Source organism: Channa argus, chromosome 7 (assembly GCF_033026475.1).
Source record: "Channa argus isolate prfri chromosome 7, Channa argus male v1.0, whole genome shotgun sequence".
Lineage (NCBI taxonomy): Eukaryota > Metazoa > Chordata > Actinopteri > Anabantiformes > Channidae > Channa > Channa argus.
In genome coordinates this window covers 15,414,065-15,441,993 of record NC_090203.1, presented here as the reverse complement: position 1 = coordinate 15,441,993, position 27,929 = coordinate 15,414,065, and the positions used below count along the sequence as shown (strand labels likewise).

The 27,929-nt window shown below is 41.9% G+C and overlaps 3 protein-coding genes across 5 annotated transcripts; all 3 read left to right on the top strand.

The window, feature by feature from the left end:
* Window positions 1-2,991: 2,991 nt before the first annotated feature.
* On the top strand, window positions 2,992-6,180 carry gpatch3 (G patch domain containing 3). The gene is made up of 7 exons (XM_067511394.1): window positions 2,992-3,454; window positions 4,168-4,619; window positions 4,760-4,934; window positions 5,358-5,417; window positions 5,491-5,612; window positions 5,699-5,826; window positions 5,941-6,180. The coding sequence occupies exons 1-7, from the start codon at window positions 3,034-3,036 to the stop codon at window positions 6,122-6,124; spliced, it is 1,542 nt and encodes a 513-aa protein (XP_067367495.1). The 5' UTR covers window positions 2,992-3,033; the 3' UTR covers window positions 6,125-6,180.
* A 225-nt stretch (window positions 6,181-6,405) lies between these two features.
* Window positions 6,406-9,257, top strand: gpn2 (GPN-loop GTPase 2). Its single transcript, XM_067511396.1, has 6 exons — window positions 6,406-6,505; window positions 6,825-7,326; window positions 7,500-7,656; window positions 7,813-7,973; window positions 8,553-8,683; window positions 8,895-9,257. Exons 2-6 carry the CDS (start codon window positions 6,907-6,909, stop codon window positions 8,965-8,967), a joined length of 942 nt encoding a protein of 313 aa, XP_067367497.1. The 5' UTR covers window positions 6,406-6,505; window positions 6,825-6,906; the 3' UTR covers window positions 8,968-9,257.
* Window positions 9,258-11,894: 2,637 nt separating this feature from the next.
* arid1aa (AT-rich interaction domain 1Aa) lies at window positions 11,895-27,619 on the top strand. Of its 3 annotated transcripts, none has more exons than XM_067510882.1 (20): window positions 11,895-13,109; window positions 15,251-15,469; window positions 15,588-16,190; window positions 16,311-16,406; window positions 17,191-17,431; window positions 18,130-18,219; window positions 18,309-18,479; window positions 19,360-19,681; window positions 19,823-19,968; window positions 20,056-20,141; window positions 20,258-20,467; window positions 20,574-20,778; window positions 20,939-21,068; window positions 21,166-21,335; window positions 21,455-21,632; window positions 22,291-22,416; window positions 23,020-23,116; window positions 23,257-24,094; window positions 24,251-24,381; window positions 24,480-27,619. In XM_067510882.1, exons 1-20 carry the CDS (start codon window positions 12,195-12,197, stop codon window positions 26,349-26,351), a joined length of 6,846 nt encoding a protein of 2,281 aa, XP_067366983.1. In that variant the 5' UTR covers window positions 11,895-12,194; the 3' UTR covers window positions 26,352-27,619. The 3 variants fall into 3 exon arrangements, with proteins under 3 accessions (XP_067366983.1, XP_067366982.1, XP_067366981.1); XM_067510881.1 differs by having other exon boundaries at window positions 20,921-21,068; window positions 21,172-21,335; XM_067510880.1 differs by having other exon boundaries at window positions 11,896-13,109; window positions 20,921-21,068.
* The last annotated feature ends 310 nt before the right edge of the window (window positions 27,620-27,929 follow it).

The following is a 27,929-nucleotide window of genomic DNA, read 5'->3' as shown; positions in this document are numbered from 1 at the left end:
GCACTTTCTACCTATTGGTACTCAAAGCACTTTACATTGCTTCTCATTCACCCACTCGCAACCACACACACCGATGGGGGAGCTGATATGCAGTGGGCCAACACTCACCCAGGAGCAACTAAGTTGGGGTTCAGTGTCTTGCTCAAGGACACTTTGGCATGTGACTGGAGGAGCCAGGGATCAAACCAAAAACTTGCTGGACCTGAGTGCTGGACAACCACTCTACCTCCTGCACCACAGTCACAATAAAAAGACAGTTACCCTTGACCTAGTGCTACTATAGCACAGGTTCATTTACCTGCTCTGTTTTCACAAGGCCATCCACTCAAAAGTGAGTTACTCTTAATCTAAGTGGCCAATTGAATCCCTGGAAAAAAATAATTTAATTATGCTGAAATTCAGTTTCTTGGAATTGAATTTACATTTTTTATAGCCTGCAGTTCTGGCAGGATCACCATAAAAGTAGTACTAACACCACTAATTTATGTACAATAAGCCAGACCCAGAATGTTGCAATATATATTCAACAATGGTCACAATAATTAAAATATTTTCAGACCTTTAATCAATTATGGACACTTTTGAGAAATGTAATTAAATACTAACTAAACTTGCATATTTAGACTCCTTTTTCCGGTTTTTGAGGTTAGCAAACTTACTCAAATAAAAAGTAAAAACACTATTACCATTTCTCTATACACCAGATGTTTTTTAGGGTTTTCGTTTGCAAAGGTGAAAAACTTTAATACAGTAACCCGAATTTTTGTGGCAGGGTATCACTGTATATATCTGTTTAAATATTGTCTCTTCCAGGCAGACTATTTATTTAAGAGACATACAGTATTTCATGTATGTATTTGTGAAACTCCAAGTTCTTACTTCTACAAAGCAGTCCACTTATGTATGTGTTGATTTTATTATTTTTTATTTAAAAGCACTGATCTGTTCAAAAGACTATGAGGCCAAATTTACAACAGAATCTTACTGCATAATTATGTCTGTAGTATGGGCTTTTACAGGCTGTTTAGGTTATGAACAATGCACAGTAATATGTGTGCAAAATGTAAAATGTGATGTCAGGGTCCAGACACCTAGGTTTTACTGCCTCTTACTATCAAAACACTGAGATAAAAGTTGAGGTGAAGGCCAAAGTAAGAGTTAACCTCTAGGTTAATGAACTCTGACTGAACATATTTTTTTGGATGTCTCTCTAAAGGAAGTTAAATGCACATACATAAATAAGTACAAACATGGTATCTTAAAATATGTTCTTCAAAGACATTTAGTATTTTGCTTCATACTGCTCTGGTTGTGTTTTGCATAAACCAGACATATATTTAAATTATTTAAATGTGTCTTCAGTCTCACATTCATACATAATTTCTCATTTAAGCATTTTTATACTGAATATGATAAGGGCAGACTGCTTCACTATCAGTGTTTTATCTTAGATTAGAATTAGATTAGGCTGGTTTTTGTCAGTTAGTTTACTGTCACTGCCATCAACCTTCAGGTCAACAGAATAAAAGAAAAAAAATACTGGTAAACAGCAAAAATACTAGGACAGCTGGCTCTGATGGCATTTCTCCAGCCACACTCAGGTACTGTACTGATCAGATGCCCTTCATTCTGGCTGATATTTTTAATCAGTCTCTTAACCAGGGAACTAAATACCAGCTTGTTTAAAAATAGTCACAAAAGTCCCTCTAGTAAAACAAAAAGAGACAAAGAATGGTCTGTACCCTGCCTTACAGACCAGACTTTTAATTAATCACCGATCATAAAACGATTCTATAGACTCGTCCTACAGTATCACCGGAAATCTACAATCGACCACCTCAAGGACCCCATGCAGGTCACATATGGTGCCAAAAAGTTACTAGATGATCCCATAAACATCCACATTCTCATGGACAACCATGGATCTGCTTTAAATACTATTATATTGAAAATTATAGAAAGGCATACTGAGAACGCTTTTCTATATTTTTTTTCGGCTTATCCCGTGAGTTCAGGGTCGCCACTACGGATCATTGTCCACATGTTGATTTGGCACAGTTTTTACGCCGGACGCCCTTCCTGACTCAACCCTCCCCAATTTCTACCGGGCTTGGACCATCACTGCACAGCTGAGGATGGGAAAGGGCTGTTGGGGGTTTGGCGTCTTGCCCAGAGAAATTTTGACATATAGCCAGGACCCGGGGATCGAACCACTGACCCTGTGGACGATTGCCTTACCAACTGAGCTACAGCCGCCCTGCCTCTCTATAATTGTTAATCAATAATTAAAAAAAAAATCAAAGATCAACTTCAACGGCTTGTGCCATCAGGGGTCGCACAAAATGATTCTATACAGTTACACTTAAATCCCTTTTATTTGAAATGGCAAAAAAGAAATTGGCTTATTAATTGGCTCTTTTATTTGAGTAAAAGAAATTGTGATCAATTTAATCTTCCCATCCATAACCTGTAACCGCTAATCCTAATTTTGCCATTGGGGGTGAGCCTATCCCAGCATTCACTGGGTGAGAGACGAGTACACCCTGTGCAAGTCTCCAGTCTATCACAGGGCCACAGAGAAACGTACATAGAAAACCGGAACAACCGGAGAATCCCACGCTATAAAGTAGAGAACATATAAACTTAATACAGAATGGCTGCAGGGTTCGAACAGTAGACCTTTTATGTGAGGCATCAGCACTAACCACTCCACTCCAACGTGCTGCCCTCCCTTAGTAAATAAATCCATGGTTGTCGATTTGCAGGTTTTCTCACAAACGGTCAACCCAAAATGTGTTCTTGTGTATTGCTTTTAAATCTACATTCGTAGAGTGTTTATTTAGCAATAGATCATTTTAGTAACGCTTATAAACGATATGCACCTTATCAGAAAATGGTACCAAAAAATAATACAAATTATAATGTAATAACTATTTGTAATTTAAGAGTGAATTTAAGGTCTCGGGAAGCGGATATGACGACAAACGTAAACGTCGTTTTTCCGATAACATTTGTTCAGGGAACAAAACAATCATGGCGGACGCTGAGGCCGAAGTTCCTGTGTATTTTGCAATTAGCAATATCCCTGTACGTTTTCGCTCAGCGGACCTGAGAAATTATTTCAGTCAGTTCATAGAAAGCGGTGGTTTTCGTTGTTTTCACTACCGTCATCGGCCGGAGCTTCTTAGGGATTCCGGGGGGCCCGAAGACACTGAGTGTGGCAATGACGCTACTGGAGAGAGCACCACCAAATCTTCGGAGACCGACCAAGTACTGACAAAAAGCTCAGTGTCGAAACAGCCGGTGAAGTCGTGTTGCTGCATCGTCTCAGTTCATGCTGAATATGCTGACAGGTTCGTCAGGATGTATGCGGGGAATCACTGGATTGATTCGAAGGGGAATTGGCTGGCTAAACGTTGTGTCATCAAAAGAGTAAAAGTTTCACATGACAAAGGTTAGTGACATGCTAACTTACTACTATAACTTCATTACATGTGCTGTATGAGCCAACCAGGGCTTTCTGTGTTTTGTTTTGTAAGGTTAGAAAGAAGCTTATGTATAGCGTACTGATGATATCATCCGTGATGTCATAACTGCGTTTGATATTTGACTTTTAAGTTTGTTTAAATAATTGTCGTTGAAACTATGTGTACTGAAAGTTTTTGACAAGAGATTTAGTTCAGTTCAGCTCAGCTATTAAAAGGAACAGATGTGGACTGCAAGTAAATGACTATAAGATAGTGGGGAGTGCACAAGGTAGAGGTGAGTGTGTAGCTGTGGAGGCACACAGTTTCTTACATTGTTCGGTGGCATTGAGCTACGAAACGTCCTCTGTGGATTTAGGAATCAATTAGAGAAACTTTTTTTGATGGAATTGATTTGGGAACATGCTTCGAGAATTTTAGGAACTTAGCTTTGTAGGTGCCAATAATCTAGATATTTTGGTGTAGATATTTTTTTTTTTATTGTAAGGACTCATGGCCGATGCATGCTATGACAACTTGAAACTGCTCTTAATTTGTAAATATAAAGAGATGAAGTGCATCCCGTGGGAATTATGTATGTTAGTAAATGATGTTGTGTCTCCTTCATATAGATGTTTATTACTTAATTGTGACATGAAGTGTTATTGATGTGGGTATATCTAAACTTTTTAACTTCTTTTAGATGATGGGTCATTTCCCTATCAAACTAAATATGAACAGCGGCATCGAGTTTGCTTAAGAGAGGACTTTACAGAGGCTGACCTCAAAAGCTTGTCTGAGCTGAATCCGCCTGCTCTGATGCAGAACGGCAATGTGGGCACATCCATAAAAGTGTTCCTGCAGCTAATCCAGTCCTGCCGGCTGCCTCCACGTCTCATTCGGAAGTTGGGCCTCACTTTCCCAAAGACAGGCTCTAACCGCCGTTATGGGAATGTGCCCTTCCAGTATCAGAACACTTGGACACTTCCAGCCACAGAAGAGACTGTATTAACTGCAGCTGGACATGAAATAACTGGACCAGGGACTTTGGCTGCACTACCCTCTGGACCTAGACAGCTAAATGATCACACAGAAACACTAGAGACTGATGAGCCACAAAAAGAGGAGGAGGACGCCCAGTCAAATGTAGATGATGTGAGTATAAAAATTAGTACATCCGCACTTGTCAGTATGCCTAATAATAAATGCCTTTTGATCAGTGCTAGAGGGCTGGCTGAATAGGTATTGTCATCCGTTGATATTGTCCTTTTTTCTTTCTTTCTGGTTGATGGTAGGATGATGACTACTGTGAAGAGTGGGAGCGTCATGAAGCTTTGCATGATGATGTAACGAGCCAGGACCGAAGCAAAGAGAGGCTGTACGAAGAGGAGATTGAACTGAAGTGGGAAAAAGGTGGCTCAGGCCTGGTATTTTACACTGATTCCCAGTACTGGCATGAAGAAGAAGGAGGTATGCAACGAAAACATATACAGTATACTGTATATCAGTCTGTTGATTGTAAAAAAAAAAAAAAAAACTTATGATAATTGATACACAAGGTTATTTTTTTAATTTAGTATTCTATTTTACTTTTTTATTTGAATGGCTTCATTGTTCTGGAGAACATACAAGACAGTTCTAAAAGCAAAGCACATCACTATATGTTAGTGGAGTAGTGGAATTGTTGTCTTTTAATGATACAGTTTTTATCACTAAACAGAAAATGCACTTACACTGTAAATATATCTTAGTATTTTATTTGTTGTCCATTTTGCAGGCCTGACTTCTCGTGAGTTATATGTGTTTTTTACATGTACTAGTATTTTTAAATCAATTGTATTTGCATGACATAACATTAATTGCATTTCTTTCCTCTTCTGTCCTTCTTTTTAGATTTTGATGAACAAACTGCAGATGACTGGGATGTTGACATGAGCATTTACTATGATAAAGGTATCTTAAGCTTTATAATACACTGACTTACATCTGCAGGATCAGATTTGCTATAACGCCGCTCTTCTCACAGATGGAGGTGACATGGATTCTCGTGACTATGTCCGAATGCGGTATGAAAAAAGGCTAAGGGATGGTCTGAAAGATAGAGCTGGACACAGACAATCTTTTGGTAGCTTTGAGAAGTTCACTAAGGTAAGAAGGTTGCCACAGTACTTAATTAGACTCTACCATTTTTACAATAATGCATGAGTATTTTTCCTAATTGTTTTTCCTCTTAGGGCATTGGTCGTCGTGTAATGGAGAAGCAGGGCTGGAAAGACGGTGAAGGTTTGGGAAATGGTAAAACTGGGATCCCTGAAGCCCTTGAGAATGAGGGCCAACATCCAAATTGCAAAAGAGGCTTTGGGTAAGTTCAAATGAAAACAGAAACAAAATAGAGTTGAACATTTTGGTATTTGAGTAATTAATTGTTTTTAGTTATCGGTTCCCTCGTTTTATTGTTCATTTTCTTTCTGTGAAGGTATCACGGGGAGAAATTGGTCTTACATCCTGTGAAAAAGGCCAGAACTGATTTTCATATATCTACGGTGTATGATAAACCCAAAGACATAGACGTTGGCGACACATTGCTGAGACGCCAACCAAACACCAGCATCAAATACAGAGGCTGGCAGCCAGGTGGCACCATTGGACCACGGAGATGACTTGCTAATTATCTGACTAGATTTGATATTAAAACACCTTTAAAACCCTTTTTTTATTTGTGCAGAATTTGTCTTTTTTTCCTTTTTGTGTGTTTAATCACTGTTATACAATGACATCGCTATCAGACAAAAATCACATTTCTTTTCTTATACCAAGGAAAATGTATTGACTGTATTAGTTATGTGAAATAACAGTGAAACTGAAAAAATATATTTTATTTCATAAAATGCGTAAATGATAATATAAAATTAATAATATATAATACGTATTACTTATGCTTTTAATTTGATGACGTTTTACGTAACCCGGATGTGATGTAGATTAGCCATTAGCTAGCGACCATTATAGCAAAAGGCATGCAAACATTACGGCGGCTAACGGTAATAACTCTTTAAACTTACTTTTTTCTTTAGTTCTTGACGGTGTTACACCAATATCGCTAACGTTAGTTTGTTTTATATGATTTAAAGCAGAATTCCTTAATGTTTCTGCCGGTTAATACTAGATGGTAATGTTACGTTAGTGTGAGGTTCTGCCTTGATGTGAACATGAGCGTGTGTGTTACTTCACATCAGTAATTATGACGTGTTTAAAATCGAGATGAATATAATATATATTGTGTGTATGAAATCATGGCTGAATTTGCCTCCAGAGGCAATAAGTCCAATCGCGTGACTCTGGCTGATGTGACCCTTCTAGGTAAACACATGTTGGATGCTGACATCCTGATCACATCTCATGAGAACTTTTGCATCCTCCGAGTCCCTTTGTAACTGAGGCGATGTCCAAGCAGCCAAGAGCGACCCCTTCTTTACGTTTTGGCCAGGTGGTCATTGGACCTCCAGGCTCGGGTAAAACCACTTACTGCCAAGGAATGCTGGAGTTCCTAACCCATTTGGGGCGGAAGGTCGTTGTGGTGAACATGGACCCAGCCAATGAAGGACTACCATATACTTGTGCAGTAGATATCTCTGAGCTGGTCACTCTAAACGATGTTATGGAAGGCCTGATGCTTGGGCCTAATGGTGGGCTCTTGTACTGTATGGAGTATGTTGAAGCCAATCTGGACTGGCTAGAGAAAAAGCTGAAACAGCACGGTGACTGTTACTTCTTGTTTGACTGCCCTGGACAAGTGGAGCTCTACACCCACCAAAGTTCAGTAAAGAATATATTCTCACAGCTGACCAAGTGGAATTTCAGGGTGAGCTTCTTCCTGAGATGGGAATGATCTCATGTCCCCTGAGCATTAAATTTATACTTTATCCATGCAGTCATCATTTATGTACACCATCAAGTTAATTTAAAGTGATTTCACCTTTGGATTGCATAACTACATGATATGACTTTGGTTTTCTCTCAATTTCATTTTTTAAGCTGTCCGCAGTGCACCTTGTGGACTCTCATTACTGCACTGACCCAGCCAAGTTCATCTCTGTGCTGTGTACCTCTCTGTCCACCATGCTACATGTGGAACTTCCTCATGTCAATGTGCTCTCCAAAATGGACTTAATTGAGCAGTATGGAAAACTGGGTAAGTTAAGGGCTGTTGGATTTGACACAGACAAAACAAATGCTACCATATACATAGAATTGTTCTGTACTATACTTATTTTTCTTAGTTATCTACAAGTAGTTTTAGCATTTAATATAATATAATGTCCTGTAGTAACATTTTTCTCCTGTACAGCCTTCAACCTCGATTTCTACACAGAGGTCATGGACCTGACCTATCTTCTCGATCACTTGGCTGCAGACCCCTTCTTTAAAAAATTTTGTCATCTAAATGAAAAGTTGGCAGAGGTTATACAAGATTACAGCCTTGTCTCCTTCGTGCCTCTCAATGTACAGGTATGAGATATTTTTTTAAATTCGTTTTCTTCTATTTTGCAAATAATTATTACTGACTTAGGCTCATAATATAATATTCTTCTATTCTGTTAAGTACCACAAACAGCATTAAATGCTTATGTTACTTTCAAGACAAAAATCGACTGAATTTCACTATAGTTCAGTTAATATAGAATACAATAAAAGGTATTTCTTTATTCATTTCTTATATGGTTAAAGTTTGTATAGACATCAGCTTTACACATATTTAAAAGTTAAAAACACTTTTGACTTTCAGGGAGACAAGATACTTTAGAGTACTGCAGGCAGATGAAGCTTTATGGTGTTATCTTCATGTTTCATTTATCGTAAAAACCTTGATACACGAAAGCAAGGCTTACCCCATTTCCAAGAAAACTTAGAAATATTTTTGTTGCAAGATGCATACAATAGATCTGACTTTATGAAGATAGGAAAAGAATATAAGGATATGTGAAACACTGGATGTCTTGGGGTTATTTTTTATGTATTTCATTGTTGTTAGAAACTAAAAAAAAGGGAAATCCCCCTTGATAAAATGCTTCTCTTTTCTGTTCCCAGGACAAAGAGAGCATGATTCAAGTGTTACGAGCAGTGGACAAGGCCAATGGCTACTGCTTTGGAGACCTGGAGGAGAGGAATCTGCAGGCCATGATGTCAGCTGCTGTGGGGGCAGACTTCCAGTTTAACTTGTATCCTTTCCTAATCACAGTGGTGACTCACTGTGACTCATCTGGTTTGAACTGAAACCTGAAGATTTATGGGACCTAGTTGAAGAACTGAGTGCTTCCATGTTTCAAATGGCTTAGAATTATTTAAACTTACAGTAAACAGAATCTTACATTCTACATTTTGTTTAAAAAAATGTTTTTGTTGGTTTTGTTTCCCTTAACAGCTCTCTAGTACTCTTGGGGTACAAGAGAGGTTTGTTGAAACAAGTGGAAAGACCGTGGAGGAGGAAATGATGGACCTATAAACTGAATAGCCTGAATAAGAGGGAAAAAAACTGGACTAAACTATTTAGCACCAGTGTGAGAGGGAAGTTGTTCCAACATCCATTTAATTTGGCCTGAATTATGAGCCTATCTCAAACCAGTGGAGTGGTTAAGTGCATCAAGGTTGCACCACATCAAAGAAAAATCTTGAAAAGGAGTGACAGAAAGGAGTAAATGCTGAGCATCCCTGTATTTATCAATGATAGATGTGTGATTAATTGTTGTATTTCTGTCTTTGTAACTCACAATAAAGAAGGTTTTCAGTAAATGACCAGTGCATATTCATGTCACATGCTTGAGGTGGTGATATTTTTGAGGAATCTTAGGTAAATTTCAATGTTAAGTTCCAAAGGTGTTATTTATCATTGTGCATCAACTAAGTGTCAGAAATGGACTTTGTGTTTTTCCCAATTGATGCATTATAATTTAAAGAAAAATATGGGAGATTAAATAGCAATTTGTGCTGCCATATGTATATAAAAAATAAAACAAAAGAGAACTGTCCTTGCCAAAATGCCACAAACATGTTAAGTAATTACAAATCCTGTCTATTTCATAGAAATTACATTACATTATATTTTCCCACTGCTCCTTGCTGGATGGGTTTTGTTGCTATTTCTTCATCTTTAAAATTCTTAAAAGTTTATAGGATTGATAAACTGATATGTCATTGTGGTCACAGATTTACAAAATTCTGGTGCTTTGAAGTTGTAATGCGGTGCTGTATTTACAATGTAATCTTTCAGACTCGTCTTTTTATGCATACAATCAAATGTTCTACACTTTAGTTAATAAATATGGCTAGTTATTGTACCATTGCACACATACACTTTTTATTCACTTAAATATTTTTATTATACTACACCTGGATAAGCCAAGATATGCAGTACAATTCCTTGGATGTGGTAGCATACCAATAAATCTGATTTAGAAAATGTTTAATTAGAAATCCGTGATAATTCTTACTTACCAACAACATCAATACCACTGTAGCAATGACGTTGGCCTGGAGCTAGTTGTATGTTTGGTTCATCTTTTCTCCAGCAGATGGCACGTGTGCCTGCAAATCCTCCCCATAGATCCTCTAAAATCTGGTCCAACTCTTCCCACCTACCGGAGCAAAAAAATTAAGTCAGGCGGGGAGAGGAAGCCACATTAAATCTGTGTTTCTGCACAACTGGCCCTGTGTCTGGTCTCTGGGATGGAAGACTGTCTTTTTTAAAGCAACTAAAATTATCTTTTTAGTTGGCGAAGATTTCACTCTTTTGACTTCTGCTTTTGTATTCATACACCGTGTAACCCCGTTTAAAATAACATCCGCATTAGATATATACATATATTTATACCCTAAAACAAAAGTCTAGACAGAGGCACGCACATAATAAACATGAGGCTCAGCGTGCGTGTCTCATGAAAACTTGCAGTCAGACTAAAATAAAGCGTGATCCACTATGCAAGCTCGCACAGATATGGGGAATCACATTAAGCCTGTGTGGTATGATATAGTCGTGAAATTGTATGTGAACAGCTTCTTGTCTGCAGTGGTCCCAGTTCCCTGTGCATTAGGGGGGTGTGTCAGGCAGAATGTTAAATTGTGTTCCGATGTTTGTACATGTGATCAAGTATGCCTTCTCACTGGTACTTCCTGCCTTTTTTTCCCTATAAGCCCCCTAGAGGTAGGTGTGTGTGTGTATATGAGAGAGAGAGGGTGAGTGAGAGAGCGAGAGCAAAGACTGTTTCTGCCCGCGCACGCGGGCGCGCGTGTGTTGAGTGACAAGAAAAACCAAAAGACAGTCTCGTTGCCTCTCAAAATTAAAAATATAGTGAGTCAATACCTAAGCGAACTATAAACACACTTCTTAAATCTTGTATTTCCATTTGATTCTTCCTCACAAAAACTCCCTCAACCTCGCACTCACACAAACGCACACTTCTCATTACCACCCTATCCCTGCTCAATGCTGTACACACACCCTTTGCATTTTGTGGATGCCAAAAATGTCTGCTTCATTTGACTGAGAATGGGGAGACAAATGCTCCAGTTTCCTAATTGTTGGGAGAGTCTGAAACCGCTCATGCATCCTCTCCCTGGTAGATAAGGTCTTTTTTTCCCTGCTCGGCGTAGTTCAATGTTAGTAGGATGAGAGAGAGAGCTGGAGCCTGTGCGCCCATCCCCCCACACTCAGCAGAGGAGTGTTTCTGCTGGAGTGAGAGACAGACAGAGAGGAGAAGAGAGGGGGTGGTAGAGGAGAGCAGAGCGGAGCAGGCAGGGGAGGGAACAGGAGGGAATGTGCATTGGTAGTCTCGTTTGCTGCAAGGCTTCCTCCTTCTGCTCTGGAAAAACCTGTGTGTGTTGCCTTTGCTTGTCTAAATACCACTCACATTCACTGGTGGCAATGAACTAAAAACACAGGCAGATTTTCTTTTAGCTTAATACATCAATATATGGCTATGACTTTCCTTTTCTTTCCGTTTTTTCTGTATTACACGCCAGGCTAAATGAACTCATTACAAATAGTTTCCACCATTCATTTAATTTAATGCCCCCCTCCCCCTTTGCAATGTGTGTGCAGAACAACTCTATACATGTGCAGTTGTGACATCCACATTCATGCAAACACTTGAAAAATTATATATTTCATAAATTAATCAGTTTCTCCCCGGTGTAAGCACTTACAGAATTTGCCACGCATATGCATATTTTGTGAACTTCTCTGGCTGGTTAATATAAACTACGCTGTTTTTACATATTGATAACATTGGTGACTTGTGTGAACATTATACTATCTTCATGTGGAATATTCCACCTATATGGAAAAAAGACAATGTGAGGCTGTGAGACAAAAGTCCACTTCGCACTGGAGCACTCCAGTCCATGTTTTGCAGCCTTCCGTGCAGCTCAGTAAAATGGCTGTATCTAGCGAAGCCTCGTGTTGGTTGGGTTCGCTCCCCGTCTCTACCCGGGCTCAGTAACACAACTCCCACAACAATTTCTGTCGCTTTTTACGCATTGTATGGAGCCTCCATCACCTCTCTAGCTCATTTACGGAACCGGATACGGGGGATGGCGGCCGGATTCGGTCCGGTATAGGGGGTGGGAATGAATCGGCACAAGGATAAATGGTTATAAACAATTATTTATATTCAATGCTAGCTTTTGATTGTGACTGACTCGCCGAGAGAGGGAGAGAGAGGTGGGGGGTATATCATGGCTGCTCAGGTCGCCAGCGCCGCCACTCTTAACACTAGCCCGCCTTCCGAACTCAAAAAGCCGGATCGAGACCCCAAGGAGGAGTCGGTACCGGGTGAGAAACAGTCAGACAAAAAGCAGCCTGGTTTGGATAGCGTATCGCCGGGCCGGGGGGATCTGCAGGACGGGGCCGACGGTGGAAATGCAGGGGGAGGAGGGGAACCTGAGATGAAGAACGGGAATGGGAACCCGCCCAGGGCTAACAATAATAACCAGAATGACTCTGTCGGACCGGAGGGGAATAACCATCCCGGTTTGGTGCATCACCACGGCCCCGGTTTTCCTCCACCTTCGTACGGATACAGTCAGCACTACAGTCGGGCCCCTTTTCATCAACATGGCGGACAACAAAGCCCTGGCATGGCAGCTGCTGCGGGTCCGGTTGTGCAGTCGAGCAACATAATGGACCCGTATCAACCTAATTCACACGATCATGGCTTTTCAAACCACCAGTTTAACAATTACAGTCCATTCCCGAACAGGACTCCTTATCCCGGCCAAGCTTACGCCATAAACTCGCCTCGCAGTAGCCAGGCACCGACAGCTGGGGGGCAGCCAGCTAAGCAGCAGCCACCAGCGGGAGGACCCACGGCGATGGCTGGATCTTACAGTAACCAGAGATATAACATTGGAAACCCCCAACCAACATCCACACCGACACTCAACAAGCTCTTAACCTCCCCCAGCGCAACGCGGGGATATCCAAATTACCCGTCTAGCGACTACAGTAGCCAAGAAGGAGCTAGTAAGGGACCAGCAGACATGGGCAGTAGCGCTCAGTATGGAGGGAGCAATCCGGGTTGGCAACAAAGAAGCCATCACCCGTCGCCTATGAGCCCGGGAAGTGCCGGGCAGCCGCTAGTTAGAAACCAGGTAAAATTGCAATGTTATAGGAACATGATGCGGGCTTTAGCATGTCTCCCTGCCTCCTCCTAGCTAGTTCACAACGTAGCAGGCCAGCCATTGTCTGATACTAGTTCGCAAAGACTCTAAAATGGCTGCCTCTCGTGTGTGTGTTTTCCTTTTCACAAGTCTGTTAAACTGTGTTTTTAATACGCGATTAAAGCTGTGTAGCACTTCAAGAGTACTGCACGAAGACGGTAAAAGTTGTTGAGTCGATGTAAGGACGTCCAGGAAGCCAAGAAGGCCCGACTTTGAAAAGGGGCATAAATGCGGAGCACCAACAGCTCGCTTTTCCTCTACCGCTACTCTCATTAGGCTATATGTTGAATGTTCAGTGCCTTCTGTGTTATAGTTGTACTGCACTTTGAGGGTATGTAATGGCTAACGTGTTCTCACACATCATGCTTTCTGGTAATTGTGTATAAACACTTGTTTATATTGTTTTCTTGCCCGCTGAGCTATAATTTTGTGGCTGTGGCGGAGTGAAGGTGTTGCATGCCGAATCGCCCTCTCGCCGTTAGTTAAATGGCTTGCCTTGGTCCACTTTATATTGCTTCAGAGAGCTGCACGACGTCGGGAAAGAATGTTAAGCGCTGCATTGTTCTAATTTATCGATTAAATGTGTTTCCTCGTGCTGAAAAGCTACCGGGCTTCCCACGCGTGCTGCCCGTAAACAGCTCAGCTCGGCCGCCTGAGTGAGTGACTCCAGCCTGCAGATTGCAGTTTGCACTGGGATTTGAATTGTGGAGGTAAAATCCTGCTGTCAAAGCCAGGAGATAGTTGGTCTTGGGTTGACATGCTAGCTGAAATCTGATTGGCTCCTCATGCGCTGCTCATGGCCATTTATAATTACATGTGATACAAGGCAACAGTTGCTGATAAGAACACAGCACTGACTCATCACTGACTCTGGGTCACCAGAGGTATTACCGCTTCTCTGCTCTTCACAGCTCCACTTTACACTTTCAAGAAAACATGGTGTTGGAGCACTTGGGACTTTTATTAGCTTTGGTGTTATTGATTTTCATACCACATTATTTGATGTTATCTAGATGAACAAATTAAGCTAATCAATCAATTCTCTTTTCTTGTTATTATAAAATGTTGCTCAGTATTCAAAAACAAATTTGAGTTTTGCCCATTAAGGTGTGTGTCCTTGATGTGTCTGGCACAACACACAAGTATGACTGCAAAGAATTCCCCCCAGTCCTCTCCTCAAGCCAATCAGAAGGCAGTCCAGCATCTCTCACTGGCCAAGGGAGTTTCCTCTCTGTCTTATGCAGATTAGCCATGTGCTGCTCTTACTTATTTCACTTCATTATTTTCTATCTGCAAAATGTCACATGAAGCATTTGCATAGTATTTGTAAAGGGCTGAGGATGCTCTTCTATCTGGAGTGCACATCTGGGAATTCACTTGAGATAAAGTAGGGGTGTTGCGTTGCAAATAGATCTCCATTTTATGTAAGTATCATGAAATTCCTGAATAGTTTTGAAGTGGACGGGGAATAATTTGACCTAATTGTAAGGTTCTAGGAAGACGATGATTTAGACAGAACCTAGTTTTTACCTGAGGAATGTCTATACTAACTGTTGGACTGTTGAACGTCATCTTATACAGTATTCCCCTCTCTTTGCCGGCTGTACTTACTTCATTTTTAGTGTCATTCATCCAGAGCCAAACTCCCCTCTCTGGGGAGAAATGCTAGTTGGACTAGGCTCAAAACAGGAGCACAGCTGGGATATGTTTAAAGTTGGGCAGACTGCCCTCCATTCGAAGTAGATATATATAGCTCTGTTGACATCCCAAACTATGGCAAAGTGAGGTGAAAAAAATCAGGGTAATGACCGTGGGAAATAAGGTGGAAAAAAGCAAATTTACTTTGTTTATTGAAGTTTCTTTTTACACTTTTGGTCCTTTGAGAGCTACACACCGCAGTCAAATATTTATGGACTTTAGGAAGAGACACTGTAAATGGTATAATTGAGTTATGAGTGAAGTGGGCTTCGCATACATTTTTGGCACCTTTTCATATTTATTTTTTCTATGTTACCCTATTATTTGATGTTCATTAATTCTGATTTATTTTCTTTTGTTCCAACATTATCTAGCCACCTGGTCCTATGGACCCAATTGGGAAGATGAGAAGTCAGCCTTACGGTGCAGGGAGTCCATATGGTCAGCAGTCACAGCAGGGGCCTCCCACGGGTTCACAACAGGGACCTGGTTACCCTGGCCAGGGTTATGGCCCTCCAGTTCCCCAGCGATACCCAGTGGGAATGCAAGGGCGTACCCCTGGAGGCATGGGTGGTATGCCATATGCTCCACAGGTATTTCACATCATTTATCTTCAGAAATAAGTCATCTGTGTCTTGATTTTTAAATTGTATCAGCATCAATGTTTTCTTCATTATGTCTGAATTCTTATATGTTGTGGACTCTGTTTAGATGGGATCTTATGGACAACAGGGACCAGGAGGCTATGGCTCTCAGGGCCAGACTCCATATTATGGCCAGTCTGGCCAGGCACCTCACCCAAGTCAGCAGCAAACCCCCTACTCCCAACCTCCACCTGGACAACCAGGCCAAACACCTTACCCAGGACAACCCCACCCTCCACCTTCTTCTGGTCCTCATGCCCAAGGAGGACCACCCTATCAACAGCCCCACATGCCCCCACAGTCCCAGGGGCCACTGCCTGGCCCATCACAGGGGCCCCCTCAGTCTCAGCCACCTTATTCTCAAGCTTCTGCCCCACAGTCTGGTCCGTCTCCCTATGCACAACAGCAAGGCCCACCCAGTCAGGCCCCTCAGCAGCAAAGTTCCCAGGCTCCCCCTGGATCACAGGGCCAGTCTAACTATCCTGGATCCACACAGGGGCCTCCTCAGCAGCCTTCCTCGCAGCAACAACAGACACAGTCTCAGGCTCCTCAGCAGCCACCAGGACACAGCCAACACCCACAGGGCCAGTCTGCACAATACCCGCAGAACCCTCAGCAGCCGCAAGCACAGCAGTCACCTTATCAGCGATTTCCTCCTCCACAACAGCAGGTATTGCCCTAAGACTGGGATCAGCGTAATCATACTTAATTGTCTTTCTGTGTGAGTTCACGTGAATGTGTTTCTGTATCTAAGGCAGGACACTTAAACTCATTTTCTGTTGTGTTTCAGGAGATATCACAGGACTCATTTCAGTCCAATGCCCCTCCATCCAGTCAGCCTAAATCTGGCCCAGAGGACAGTCAAGGCCGCCCCTCCAGCCTTCCGGTGAGTAATATTCGTTATATCAATGCTGGAGGGTAAATTTATTTGTTTGTTTGGTGCGTTGCTGCTTTTCACTGTAATCCCAAAGGGCAAGTGGCCCTCATGTCTTGTGTCTTGTAGATTTCTTTTCTTAATGATCAAAAATATGATAACTACAGGAACATTTAAATAGACTTAAAATACATTTACTCCCTCAGAATCATTAATTTTGCCACATGCTTGAATTGCAGCTACCGAGGTATTGTTGATGATTGTCTTGATGATTTTAGACTCTGTATGTTGCTGCACTTTAGTGGTTGAGAGAGCGCTCTGTGGCTGATTAATGTTTAGAAGGTGGTGTATAAAGGAGTACATTTGAATTGGATGAAAAGGGTTTGTTTGTGTATTGAAATCACATGGCAAGGCTGCTGCTACATGCTGACTCAGCGCACATCCTACAAACCCTGGTAACCATGACAACCTGCGGCACTAATGTGCACTCATTTTTACTTTGAAAAAGATAAATAAGGACAAAGGCCTCTGGGGCGGTGTGTGTGCACGCGCTCTTGTAGTATTTCAATGTGTGCCTCTGGTATCCTAACACCAGAGACAGAGTTGTAACATGCAAATACTACAGCTGCTATATTTGAAATAAACAATCTATTTTGTAAACTTAAAAACAGTCTTTTTAAAAATGCACAAAAGCGGAATCTTCTGAACCCATAAGTAGATGTTTTTCCTTTTCATTTCATTACTCTTCGACTGTGGTTATTGACTGTACCTCTGCTTTTCCTGTATGTGTTTTCAGGACCTGTCGGGGTCCATTGATGATCTACCTACAGGTACTGAGGGTGCACTGAGTCCGGGTGTGAGCACATCAGGTGTCTCAAGCAGCCAGGGTGAGCAGAGTAACCCGGCACAGTCGCCCTTTTCTCCTCACACATCTCCCCACTTGCCAGGCATTCGAGGTCCCTCACCTTCCCCAGCTGGCTCTCCTGCCAGCGCCAGCACACCTCGCACAGGACCGCTTTCACCTGCCAACATCCCAGGTGAGCTTATTCTTCCTCACACACTGACGCACTAAAAAGAAAATACCAACCATTGCATCAATGCAGAAAGTGTGTCGTTGTGGTTCAATCATGGTGGCAAATTATTGTGCTTATGATTACGTCAACTTTTCTGCATTCTATTATAATTTCAAAGGGAAAATGTATTTCATTGCAGCTTATCTTCTGTTGTTATGTTTTTGTCATTAAGGTATATAATTCTCTGTCATAGCAGCTGTGTAATTTTAATGATGTCCTCTAATCAAGCATGCATTTATAAGGGTTTAGATAATACAGTGTTAAAAATGGTGGCAGATTGAAAGCTCTGACCTGACAATAGAAGTCTGACCAAAAACGGAGCGAAAGGCTGATCGCTACCATATTTGTTACTTGCCCTGATATTCTTATTAAAGAATTAATTTTACTAATGGTGCCGGAAATAAAACCATTCTTTGTTGTTGGGCAGAAAAGTGTTGGCACCTATAAATATTGTTGAGTAACTCTCAAACTGGAACTATCCATAAGATAAACTTTTTAGTTTTGTGTTTAATTGATATGTTAGTCTAATCGGAGCAATAGATCCATTCAGTAATAATAATTACTGTTGTTCCAAACATTAGCAGCTTAACACCAAATTCTCTGAGCCTATACTTTTATAGGCTCAGAAATAATCTTAACTTAAGTTTAATATAATTGTTTAGGGACCCAAATGCCACCCAGGCCCGCAAGTGTGCAATCAGATGGTACCCTACACCCTGCAATGAGCCAGTCACCTATGGCCCAAGAAAGAGGTATGTTGGAATTTTAAATCCACAGATATTAACATGTTGACAGTGGTTGCGGAGTCTTAGCATGTTTCCCGTGTCTTGTTATCTTCCAGGCTTTATGCAGAGAAACCCTCAGATGACCCCTTACGGCTCCCCCCAGTCAGCCTCTGCACTCTCACCACGTCAATCCTCTGGAGGACAGATGCATCCTGGGATGGGCCCATATCAGCAGAACAACTCCTTGGGTGGCTATGGACAGCAAGGAGGACAATATGGCCCTCAAGGTGTGTATTTTTGACTAATAATGTTTGATTTGACCGAAATAAAGGTTTGCTTTTTCTGTTACGATGTGATAAAATTTTTTAGAGTTTGCTTACTCAAATCAACAACGTATTTTCTTTTATAAATGTAGTTAATTGTCATACATCAGCACATATGAAAATGCACCAGACTTTTGTCTGTGCCTTTTGTTGGTGTGCAGTGGTTGTCCGTGATTAAGTAATTTGCACTAGTCACTGTAAGTTGTACAAAGTGGTTTTCTCTAATCAAAGGTGTTGTGAGGTTTGCCTTGCCAGAAAGCTAGTAAACTAGCATAGGGCTCACAATGGAAACAAAAGGTCAACAGCATGTTTTTACTTTTACTTTTTTCTCTGATTAGGCATAATGGTTCTTACTTTTACCTTGTGAAATCATTAACTGAAATGGTCTCTTGAGATGGAAATTTTATTTAGAAAAGGTTGCTATTTAATTTACTTTCAATTAGGAGAAGTTTTCTCCTTATACATTTCTCATTAGACCAACATATAGCGTTTATCTCCACTGCTCATAGGAATACCATGCTTTCGTTGGTCCCTCCCTCTGACTCTTTTGCAGCTATTTATAGCTGTAGAGCAGAGAGTCAGCTGACGTAGCAGAGCCTCCTGTCAGTGGAGCTGAGGCTGTGACGAAGGCTTGTTGCTCAGGGTGCATAGCTCTGTGCTAGTTCATTGTAGGGAAAAAGTCTGCCTCACGCAGCTTTTCAGGAAAGGCTCAAAGCTATAACAATCTACTTTTATGTAATGTTAAACACAGATTTCTGAGTTTTGCTGGTATTGGTATTTTTTTATCCAGGCCAGTATAGAGCAAGTTAATACTTCAACTGTTTTTTTTTAATGTTTTCTTTAGGTTATCCCCGGCAACCTGGCTATGGCAACATGCCCAATGCCAACTATCCTGGGCCTACCATGGGGCCAATGAACCCTATGGCAGGACAGGGTGGAGGGCTACCTTATGCTGGCATGCCTCCTGGAAGGATGCCTCCTAATCAAATGGGGGCACGTCCCTATGGCCCCAATATGGGCCCAAACATGGGTCCAAACATGGCTGCTAATATGAGCAACATGCCACCCCAAGTAGGTTCAGGAATGTGTCCTCCTCCTGGCATGAACCGAAAACCCCAGGACCCCACAGCCATGCAGCACCCAGCCGCCAACTCCATGCACAACAGGTTTGTTTATGATGAGCTTTGTTACTTTAGTTCTGATTAAACATAAACATTTAACCCATACCTAAATAGTAGTTAGCTGTGCCATAAACTGTCACTTTTGTGAATACTGAATGATGACATTTTTTTTTATTCTCTGTCTAGGATGCCTGGTTACCCAAACATGTCTCCAGGTATGATGGGCTCTGGTCCACCTTATGGCCCTCCCATGAATAACATGCCTGGAATGATGAACACTCAAGGTGGTTCACAGTATTCTATGGGGCCAAACATGGCAAATAATTCGAGCAGTAAGTTTTTATAAAGATGACTGCACTTAGCGTTTTTCCTGTTTTTATTGTGACAATTTCAATGCCAGTTTCTATCTTTGTATCTAGGTATAGCCCCGAGTCCAGAGATGAACAATAAGATGAATAACAAAGTAGAGAGCAGTGTAACCCCCAAACCGGAGTCCAAATCTAAGGTAACCTGACAGATGTGTGTTTTTATGTTAACTCTTAATTAAACATCTTCTTTAATGAATCTGTAGAATTTCTACTTTGTTTTTAAGATTGGTTTCCCATTTCTCTTGCAAAACAGAAGTCCAACTCTTCTACCACAACCAGTGAGAAGATAACACGTCTGTATGAGTTAGGACCAGAGCCTGACAGGAAGATGTGGGTGGACCGTTATTTGGCCTTCATTGAGGAGAAATCCTTGGGTATGAGTTACCTGCCTGCTGTAGGACGTAAACCTCTTGACCTCTTCCGGCTATATATATCAGTTAAAGAGATTGGAGGCATGACACAGGTTAATATGGCATTTTTAATGGAATTTCAAAGTACCTTTATGGCACATCACCCTTTGTTTACCCACCTTTTATTTTTATTTTTACTAATTGCTCTTATTCACTTAGGTTAACAAAAATAAGAAATGGCGTGATCTTGCCACTGCCCTGAATGTGGGCACATCCAGCAGTGCTGCCAGTTCATTGAAGAAACAGTATTTCCAGTGTCTCTATGCTTTTGAGTGCAAAATTGAGCGTGGCGAAGATCCTCCTCCTGAGATTTTTTCTGACAACAAAAAGAACCAACCTGCTAAAGTCCAGCCACCCTCTCCAGGTTAGAGTTTATGGCCATTTAAAAAAAAAATAAACACACACACATTTCAGTGCAGTTTCAGTTGAAAGATACAAAGCTGTCTTTGAGTGTAATTAATGTCCTGTACCATATCTATCTGCTCCTCTCTTATTTCAAACTGAAGCGTCCCTCTGCTCCACAGCTGGGTCAGGATCTCTGCAGGGTCCTCAGACACCTCAGTCAACCAGCAGCTCCATGGCTGAGGGGGGAGACCTAAAACCTCCCACCCCGGCCTCCACTCCTCACACCCAGATGCCCCCCATACCACCCAGGTGAATCATTTTTCAAACTGACATATCTTTCTGCCATTTCATCTTTCTCTCCCACTTACACTTAAACTCTTTTTCTACTCACTTGCCTTTTTGGTAGGAGCAGTGTAAACCTGCAGGACCCCTTCTCAGAAGGAAGTGACCCTGCTTTCCCCAGAAAGAACATGACGCCCAACTCTGCCTATCAGTCTGGCATGAACACAGCAGACATGCAAGGTCGCATGGGCACATATGAACCCAACAAGGACCCCTTTGGTAACATGCGAAAAGGTGGGCACACTTAATTTACAAACTTTTAAATCATGTTATCCTAGAAACTAAAACACTTCCATAATTAGCAGTTTAGGTAATCACTTCTAAATGGTTTTTAATTCTGGATGAATTTCTAGTTGGGGAGCAGTTTTTACCTGCTAACCAGAGCCCCAACAGTGTGGTGGGTGACCAACAGCAGCAACCACCACAACAACAGCAACCGCCTCATTTCAACAGGGGACCACCTGGGGCCATGGGCACAATGCCAATGGGGCCTAGACAGCCGTATCCCTATGGACCAGGGTACGACAGGAGGTATGAATTACTGGGAATTATTTTTATTTTTTAATTTCAATATCATTGAAAACTTGTGGTTACACCAAGGAGCTAATTTGATATTAATTCAAACGTCAGAGTTTCCATGCACGTCAGAAAGATGCATAACGTACAGGATCAACTTTGTTTAAGTTTAATTTAATTTTAAGAAATTTGCTAGAATTTACGATGTACTGTCAAGGATTAACATGGTTTTGTTTTAAAAATAAGAACCAAATACAATGTTTAAATTGGGTTAGGTATTCCAGCCCATAAAATGGCAAAATTCTTGAACTACTTTTTTTTAATTGCGATATTTGCTGGTCTATAAACACTAATCAGAAAATAAGTTGTAAAATTAAACTTGGAGCCTGCATTTATTTTCAGGGGAAAGTGTGGTTTGATTAGTTTAGTTGAGATAAATCTGCAATCTACAATTAATGTTCTATTTGATGTTTCACAAAGCACCTGTAATTATTGTATTTTTGTCTTTTAATATCCAATTCCTCTAAGAAATTTACCAATTTTTCCGGTTGGATAGGAGCAATTACGCACAAGTCACCTATTTGTTTTTGAGGAGTTCTAGCATAAAAGACAATTGTGTTATCTTTTAAAAAAACAAAAAAAATACAGTGTGCTTTGTTATGACTTTATCCAGATCAGAGCATGGTATGGGCCCAGACGGCAACATGGGATCCGGTGCTCCTCAGCCGAACCCTATGATGCCTGCCAATGCCGACACAGGGATGTATTCGCCAAACCGGTTCCCACCACAGCAGCCACGGTCAGTTCACATAGCACTTACTTGCAAAACTTGTTGCTTAGTTTTTGTTATATCGCTTATGTGAGTTCTTAAGCAAAGCTCACAAATGCTTGAAATGCAAGTAATTTTAGACTTGTTGCATTCACATTATTTTGATACTTTGACAAATACTCATCCCAACATAAAATCAAAATATTATATACACCACATATACCATACCATATACCATTCTACTTGGATATTTATTCTATTGTTTCATTCACCATAATGAACTTTGAAATGTGCAAATCCCACTTACTGTTTTTGGTGGCTGGTAAAATTTAACAACTAGAAAGGAGCACTATTATAACATAGGTGCCTTCATAATAAAGTTTTACACTTTTAAAAAAATATGTTTATTATTTAAATTGAATTCACAAAATTAATCCTATTGATATTGGTGAGATGGGCACGATAGAGTATAATGTATGAATATAAAGCTGTAATGCTGGATTCTTTCTAAGGTCTTTCATTCATTTCTTTGCACCATAGTATTGACAGTGCCTGTTTAGGGTTTGTCTTACATGAGTTGGTTAGAGATGTAAAATATTTTCGTGGTCAATCTGACCGGAATAATTTTTGCAGGCATGAGTCCTATGGTAATCAGTATACTGGACAAGGAACGCCCCCTACTGGTTCATACCCAAATCAGCAGCCTGGAATGTATCCACAACAACAACAGGTAAAAGATCCATCTGCACGATAGTAACCCTTAATATCTAAACGGATTAATGTCTAGCATCTCACTATGTATTTTTGAGAAACTTTTCTACTAATACCATGAAATTTTCTCTCTCTGTACCTCTTTTTTTTGATTTATAGAGTTATAAGCGACCTGTGGAAGGGGGTTATCCTCCATCAAAACGTCATGAGCCAGAGTACAGTGGGCCTTTTCCTGGTGGACAACAACCACTGCAGCACCAGCAAAGTGGTGCCTCTGCACCCTCTTCTGGACCACAGGAACCATACAGTCAGTATAGTGGGAGTGGGCCATACCCCAGCTCAGATCATCGTCCACCTGGCCCTGGCAATCAATTTCCTTTCCCCTTCGGGCGTGAGCGGATGCAGGGAGCAACTGGGCCTAATGCTCAACCTAATATGCCCCCTCAGATGATGCAGTCAGGCCCTGAGGGACCTCAAGGAGGCATGTGGCAAGGTCCGCGAGATATGAATTACCAGAACTACCCTACCCGACAGGGTGGCCCTGGAGGCCCATCCCAGGCACCTGTTTACCCTGGCATAAACCGTCCAGACGAGATAATGACGTCAGAACAGCGTATAAATCATGACGGCCCGTGGGTGGGCCAGTTGGGTCCGCGGCAGTCAACTTATGGTCCAGCAGGACCTGGCCAACCTATGCCTCGTTCGGTGCAGTCCAACTATCAGCCCCCACAGGGTGTGCAGAACCACATTCCACAAGTGTCTAGCCCAGCCTCCATGCCCCGGCCCATGGAGAACAGGACATCACCTAGCAAATCTCCCTACATGCATGGGGTAATGAAGATGCAGAAGGCTGGCCCTCCAGTGCCTGCTTCCCACATAGTGCCCCCTCCGGTGCAGTCGCCCTTAATAAGACGAGACATGCCTTTTCCCCCAGGCTCTGCAGAAGCCACACATCCTGTCCTAAAACCCCGTCGGAGGCTCACTATGAAAGATATTGGTATGACAATGGAGTACAATTATAAATATTAATAATATTAAGCCACATCGTTATAATCTTTAATATTCCTAGCACTGCCTTGTTTAGTCCACCTATGTTGTTCACACATTGCTCAGAGGGTACTGGGTGCCAATTGTTTTTGTCTTAACTTCTTAGGAACCCCAGAGGCCTGGAGAGTCATGATGTCATTAAAGTCTGGTTTATTGGCTGAGAGTACATGGGCCTTAGATACCATCAACATTCTCCTGTATGATGACAACAGCATTTCCACTTTTGACCTCAACACGGTGAGATTTAGCGCAGAGACCTTAATGGTGCTTTATTATTGTGCAGTGTGCATTTTGACCAGGTTTAATATTTTATGTGTTTTTTGCTATTTCCTCAGTTGCCTGGGCTACTGGAGTTGGTAGTAGAGTACTTCAGACGCTGCCTCATTGAAATCTTTGGTATTCTGCGGGAGTATGAAGTTGGAGACCCTGGACAGAGGACACTACTAGATCCTGATGCCTTGAAACAAAATGGGGGCTCTATGGAAGAGGAGGAATTACGGACAGAGGACATGGAACAGGAGGAGGAGGATGATGAAGAATTGGAGGAACGAGAATCTGACGGTCCAGTTCACGTGAAAGAGGAGGAAGATCAAGAGCAGTGCTCTGAGTCTTACAGTCAAGATGAAAACAGGAAGAGTAGGGGTTTTTCATCTGAACACACAAGCCAATCCCAATTCTTGCCTGGCCATCAGAGACCCAAGCAGGCCAGCAAGTTTGACAAGTTTCCTCTAAGGGTAGTACGAAAGAGAGACCCATTTCTGGCTGGTCAGACCAGTAATAACGGCAAACTACAAGAGTTTGACAGTGGTTTAATTCATTGGAGTGCTGGAGGGGGAGATTCAACAGAACACATCCAGACCCACTTTGAACCACGAAAGGATTTCTTGGAACCTCGAGAAAGAATACCTGTTCCCCCTGTTTTGTTGAGGAGACGAATCCTAGAAGAAGAAATACGGGAACATTTTTTGTCAGCTGAGTTTGAAGAGAAAAGAAAGCATCAGGAAGAAGACGAAAGGCCCAAAGAAACCTCTTCCTCAGAGAAGGCAGGAGCAGCATCAGAACTAAGCAGCCCCTTACTCAACAGTGAGGAGACGGAAGCAGATTCTGAGACCAAGATAACTGAAAAAGGTGATAAAAGTCACCAGGAGAATAATAGACCAGTTCGGTCCTCCAGCACTGTTTTAACCCTGCAGTCGCAGCAGACAGGCACCATTCTGGAGGATGAGCCTCATAGTAAAGATGAGGGGCCGCTTGTTGCACTGACTAACTGGCAGGATTCTTTAGCCCGCCGCTGCATTTGTGTCTCAAACATTGTCCGCAGCCTTTCCTTTGTACCAGGAAATGACCATGAGATGTCAAAACACCCAGGGCTGCTGCTGTTGCTGGGTCGCCTGATCCTTCTCCACCACAGGCACCCTGAGCGCAAACAGGCCCCGCTCACCTATGAGAAAGATGAGGATTCGGATGAGGGAGTGGGCCAAAGAGATGAATGGTGGTGGGACTGTTTGGAACTTCTGAGGGAAAATGCACTGGTCACTTTGGCAAACATTTCAGGGCAGCTAGATCTCTCCATCTACCCTGAGAGCATCTGCTTGCCTCTGTTGGATGGGCTTCTCCATTGGGCTGTTTGCCCTTCAGCAGAAGCCCAGGACCCCTTCCCCTCTCTGGGCCCCCACAGTGCTTTGTCCCCTCAGAGACTGGTCCTGGAGACTCTAAGCAAATTAAGCATCCAGGACAACAATGTGGACCTCATCCTGGCCACTCCACCATTCAGTCGGTTGGAGAAGCTATATGGGAACCTGGTGCGACTAATTGGAGACAGGAAGGTTGCAGTCTGCAGGGAGATGGCTGTGGTTCTTCTTGCCAACCTGGCCCAGGGTGATACTCTCGCAGCCCGGGCAATCGCTGTTCAAAAGGGTAGTGTGGGCAACTTGCTGGGCTTCCTGGAGGATAGTCTGGCTGCCACACAGCTTCAACAAAGCCAGAGCTCTCTATTACACCTACAAGGGATGCACTTCGAACCCACAAGTCCAGATATGATGCGGCGAGCTGCCAGGGCTCTCCACGCCTTAGCCAAGGTAGAGGAAAACCACTCAGAGTTCACACTACACGAGTCTCGACTCCTTGACCTTTCAGTGTCTCCCCTAATGAACTCACTGGTTTCTCATGTTATCTGTGATGTACTCTTTTTGATTGGACAGTCATGACAGCTGTAGGGAGCTGGGCTCTACCTTTTGGGGGTTTTATCCCCAATTCCCTCTTCCCTGGTAACCTGGCTTGTGTGTGTAACAGGGCAAGGAAAGTTCAAGTTACTGTCTTTAATTTATGAAATCCTTCAGATTCTATTCTCTGAGCCCTCCTCAGGCTGTACTTGCTTAAGGAGGGTAATCCAAGAGCTGTGGTGGATTACAAACCAGAGATGCCCACAAACTGACACTACTTGCAACATGAATGCCAACTGGATGACACAGAGCAGAGCACCATAGTTGGGAGGCTGTTCTGCACTTGGGGGAAAGTACTTTTTAATAAAGATAAATAAATGAATAAATAAATAGCTGAAAAACAAAAACTGTAACCAAAGTTGCTGTCTCGTTTACAGTGAGTTTGGGAGACACGGTGTGCCCTAGCTCTCTCCGTGAGGGCACAGTGAGTCTGTAACTGGTTGACGTTCAGAGGCAAAGCAGACTGACAAGTGGCCTACTGGTTATAGTTGCTGTAGTTGGATTCTCACCAGTCAGCTCGACAGTAGACAAAGTGCTGTCAATAGACACCTTCACCAGGGAGGCCTGTGCAGTGTGCAGTAGATTGTAGGACATTTTCTGTACCGTACTGCTCTTGAGTGTAAGCATTCTGTAACACACTTTCACCCAGAAGCTGACGATACAGCTTCTAGAGTTTTGAGGTCATTTTAGTTTGGTGTTAAACAGAAAATGGCTTTCTTCCCCAAAGTACCAAGAACCTACAACACCCTTACCTCCTCTTATCCCTTGATTGTATGAATACCCTTATGAAAAGAAATCACCTCTTAGGACTGGTTTTCAACTTCAAATACAGCTTTGCTGTGGTGTATATATAATGTTGTACATTACACTTCCTTTCTCTGTGTCTGTCTCTGTCTGTGTCACTCTTCTCACACTTGTTATTGGTGAGGGACGGTGGCTGGCATGTGATTCAGGTCCGTGACCTCCAGTCCCCGCTGAATAGACCCACTCCTCTGGTCTCCCCACAGCTCAGTAGTACGGCAGACACGTCTCAATCCTGTTAAATCCTGGTACAACAAAAATAAACTAGATGAAGTACACATTTGACAATTTTTCTTCAGTCATGGATTCTGCATATTTGTATTTCAGACTATGTAGCTAAAACATGTAAATTCCTCCCTTTCCCTTTTTTGGCTCAATGAATATCATTTATTCAGTATGAAATCTTTATACTATATGTTCCACGTGGTAAGAATAAATGTACATTAAATCTTTGTAAGTTGTTTGATTTTGTTCTGGAATAATAACCTTTTGGCCAAACAAACCATCAAAAATGTTTGAATTCAGATGAAATTGGAGTCAAGGTTTTTTTTTTTTTTTTTAAACACTTAACCTCAATACTCAGCAAACTTGGAGAAAACATTGTTGCACAACTGTTTGCATTAATTTTTTATATTAACTACGCAAATGTACAGTGATTATATTAATCAGACTACATAATTGTCCTTGTATAAACAGTAAGCAAATCTTTTGACTCAAAGCTGTACTATGGCAATACACCAAACACTATATAACCTGTATTTA

Excerpts from the sequence above, each read along its gene's own strand:
- arid1aa (XM_067510880.1), top strand. The coding sequence starts at position 12,195 with ATGGCTGCTCAGGTCGCCAGCGCCGCCACTCTTAACACTAGCCCGCCT. Across the intron at positions 18,220-18,308 it reads ACCTATGGCCCAAGAAAGAG|GCTTTATGCAGAGAAACCCT; the intron begins GTATGTTGGAAT and ends GTTATCTTCCAG. Across the intron at positions 20,779-20,920 it reads AGTCCAGCCACCCTCTCCAG|CGTCCCTCTGCTCCACAGCT; the intron begins GTTAGAGTTTAT and ends TTCAAACTGAAG.
- gpn2 (XM_067511396.1), top strand. The coding sequence starts at position 6,907 with ATGTCCAAGCAGCCAAGAGCGACCCCTTCTTTACGTTTTGGCCAGGTG. Across the intron at positions 7,657-7,812 it reads TGAGCAGTATGGAAAACTGG|CCTTCAACCTCGATTTCTAC; the intron begins GTAAGTTAAGGG and ends TCTCCTGTACAG. Across the intron at positions 7,974-8,552 it reads TCGTGCCTCTCAATGTACAG|GACAAAGAGAGCATGATTCA; the intron begins GTATGAGATATT and ends TTCTGTTCCCAG.
- gpatch3 (XM_067511394.1), top strand. The coding sequence starts at position 3,034 with ATGGCGGACGCTGAGGCCGAAGTTCCTGTGTATTTTGCAATTAGCAAT. Across the intron at positions 3,455-4,167 it reads AAAAGTTTCACATGACAAAG|ATGATGGGTCATTTCCCTAT; the intron begins GTTAGTGACATG and ends AACTTCTTTTAG. Across the intron at positions 5,613-5,698 it reads GCTTTGAGAAGTTCACTAAG|GGCATTGGTCGTCGTGTAAT; the intron begins GTAAGAAGGTTG and ends TTTTCCTCTTAG.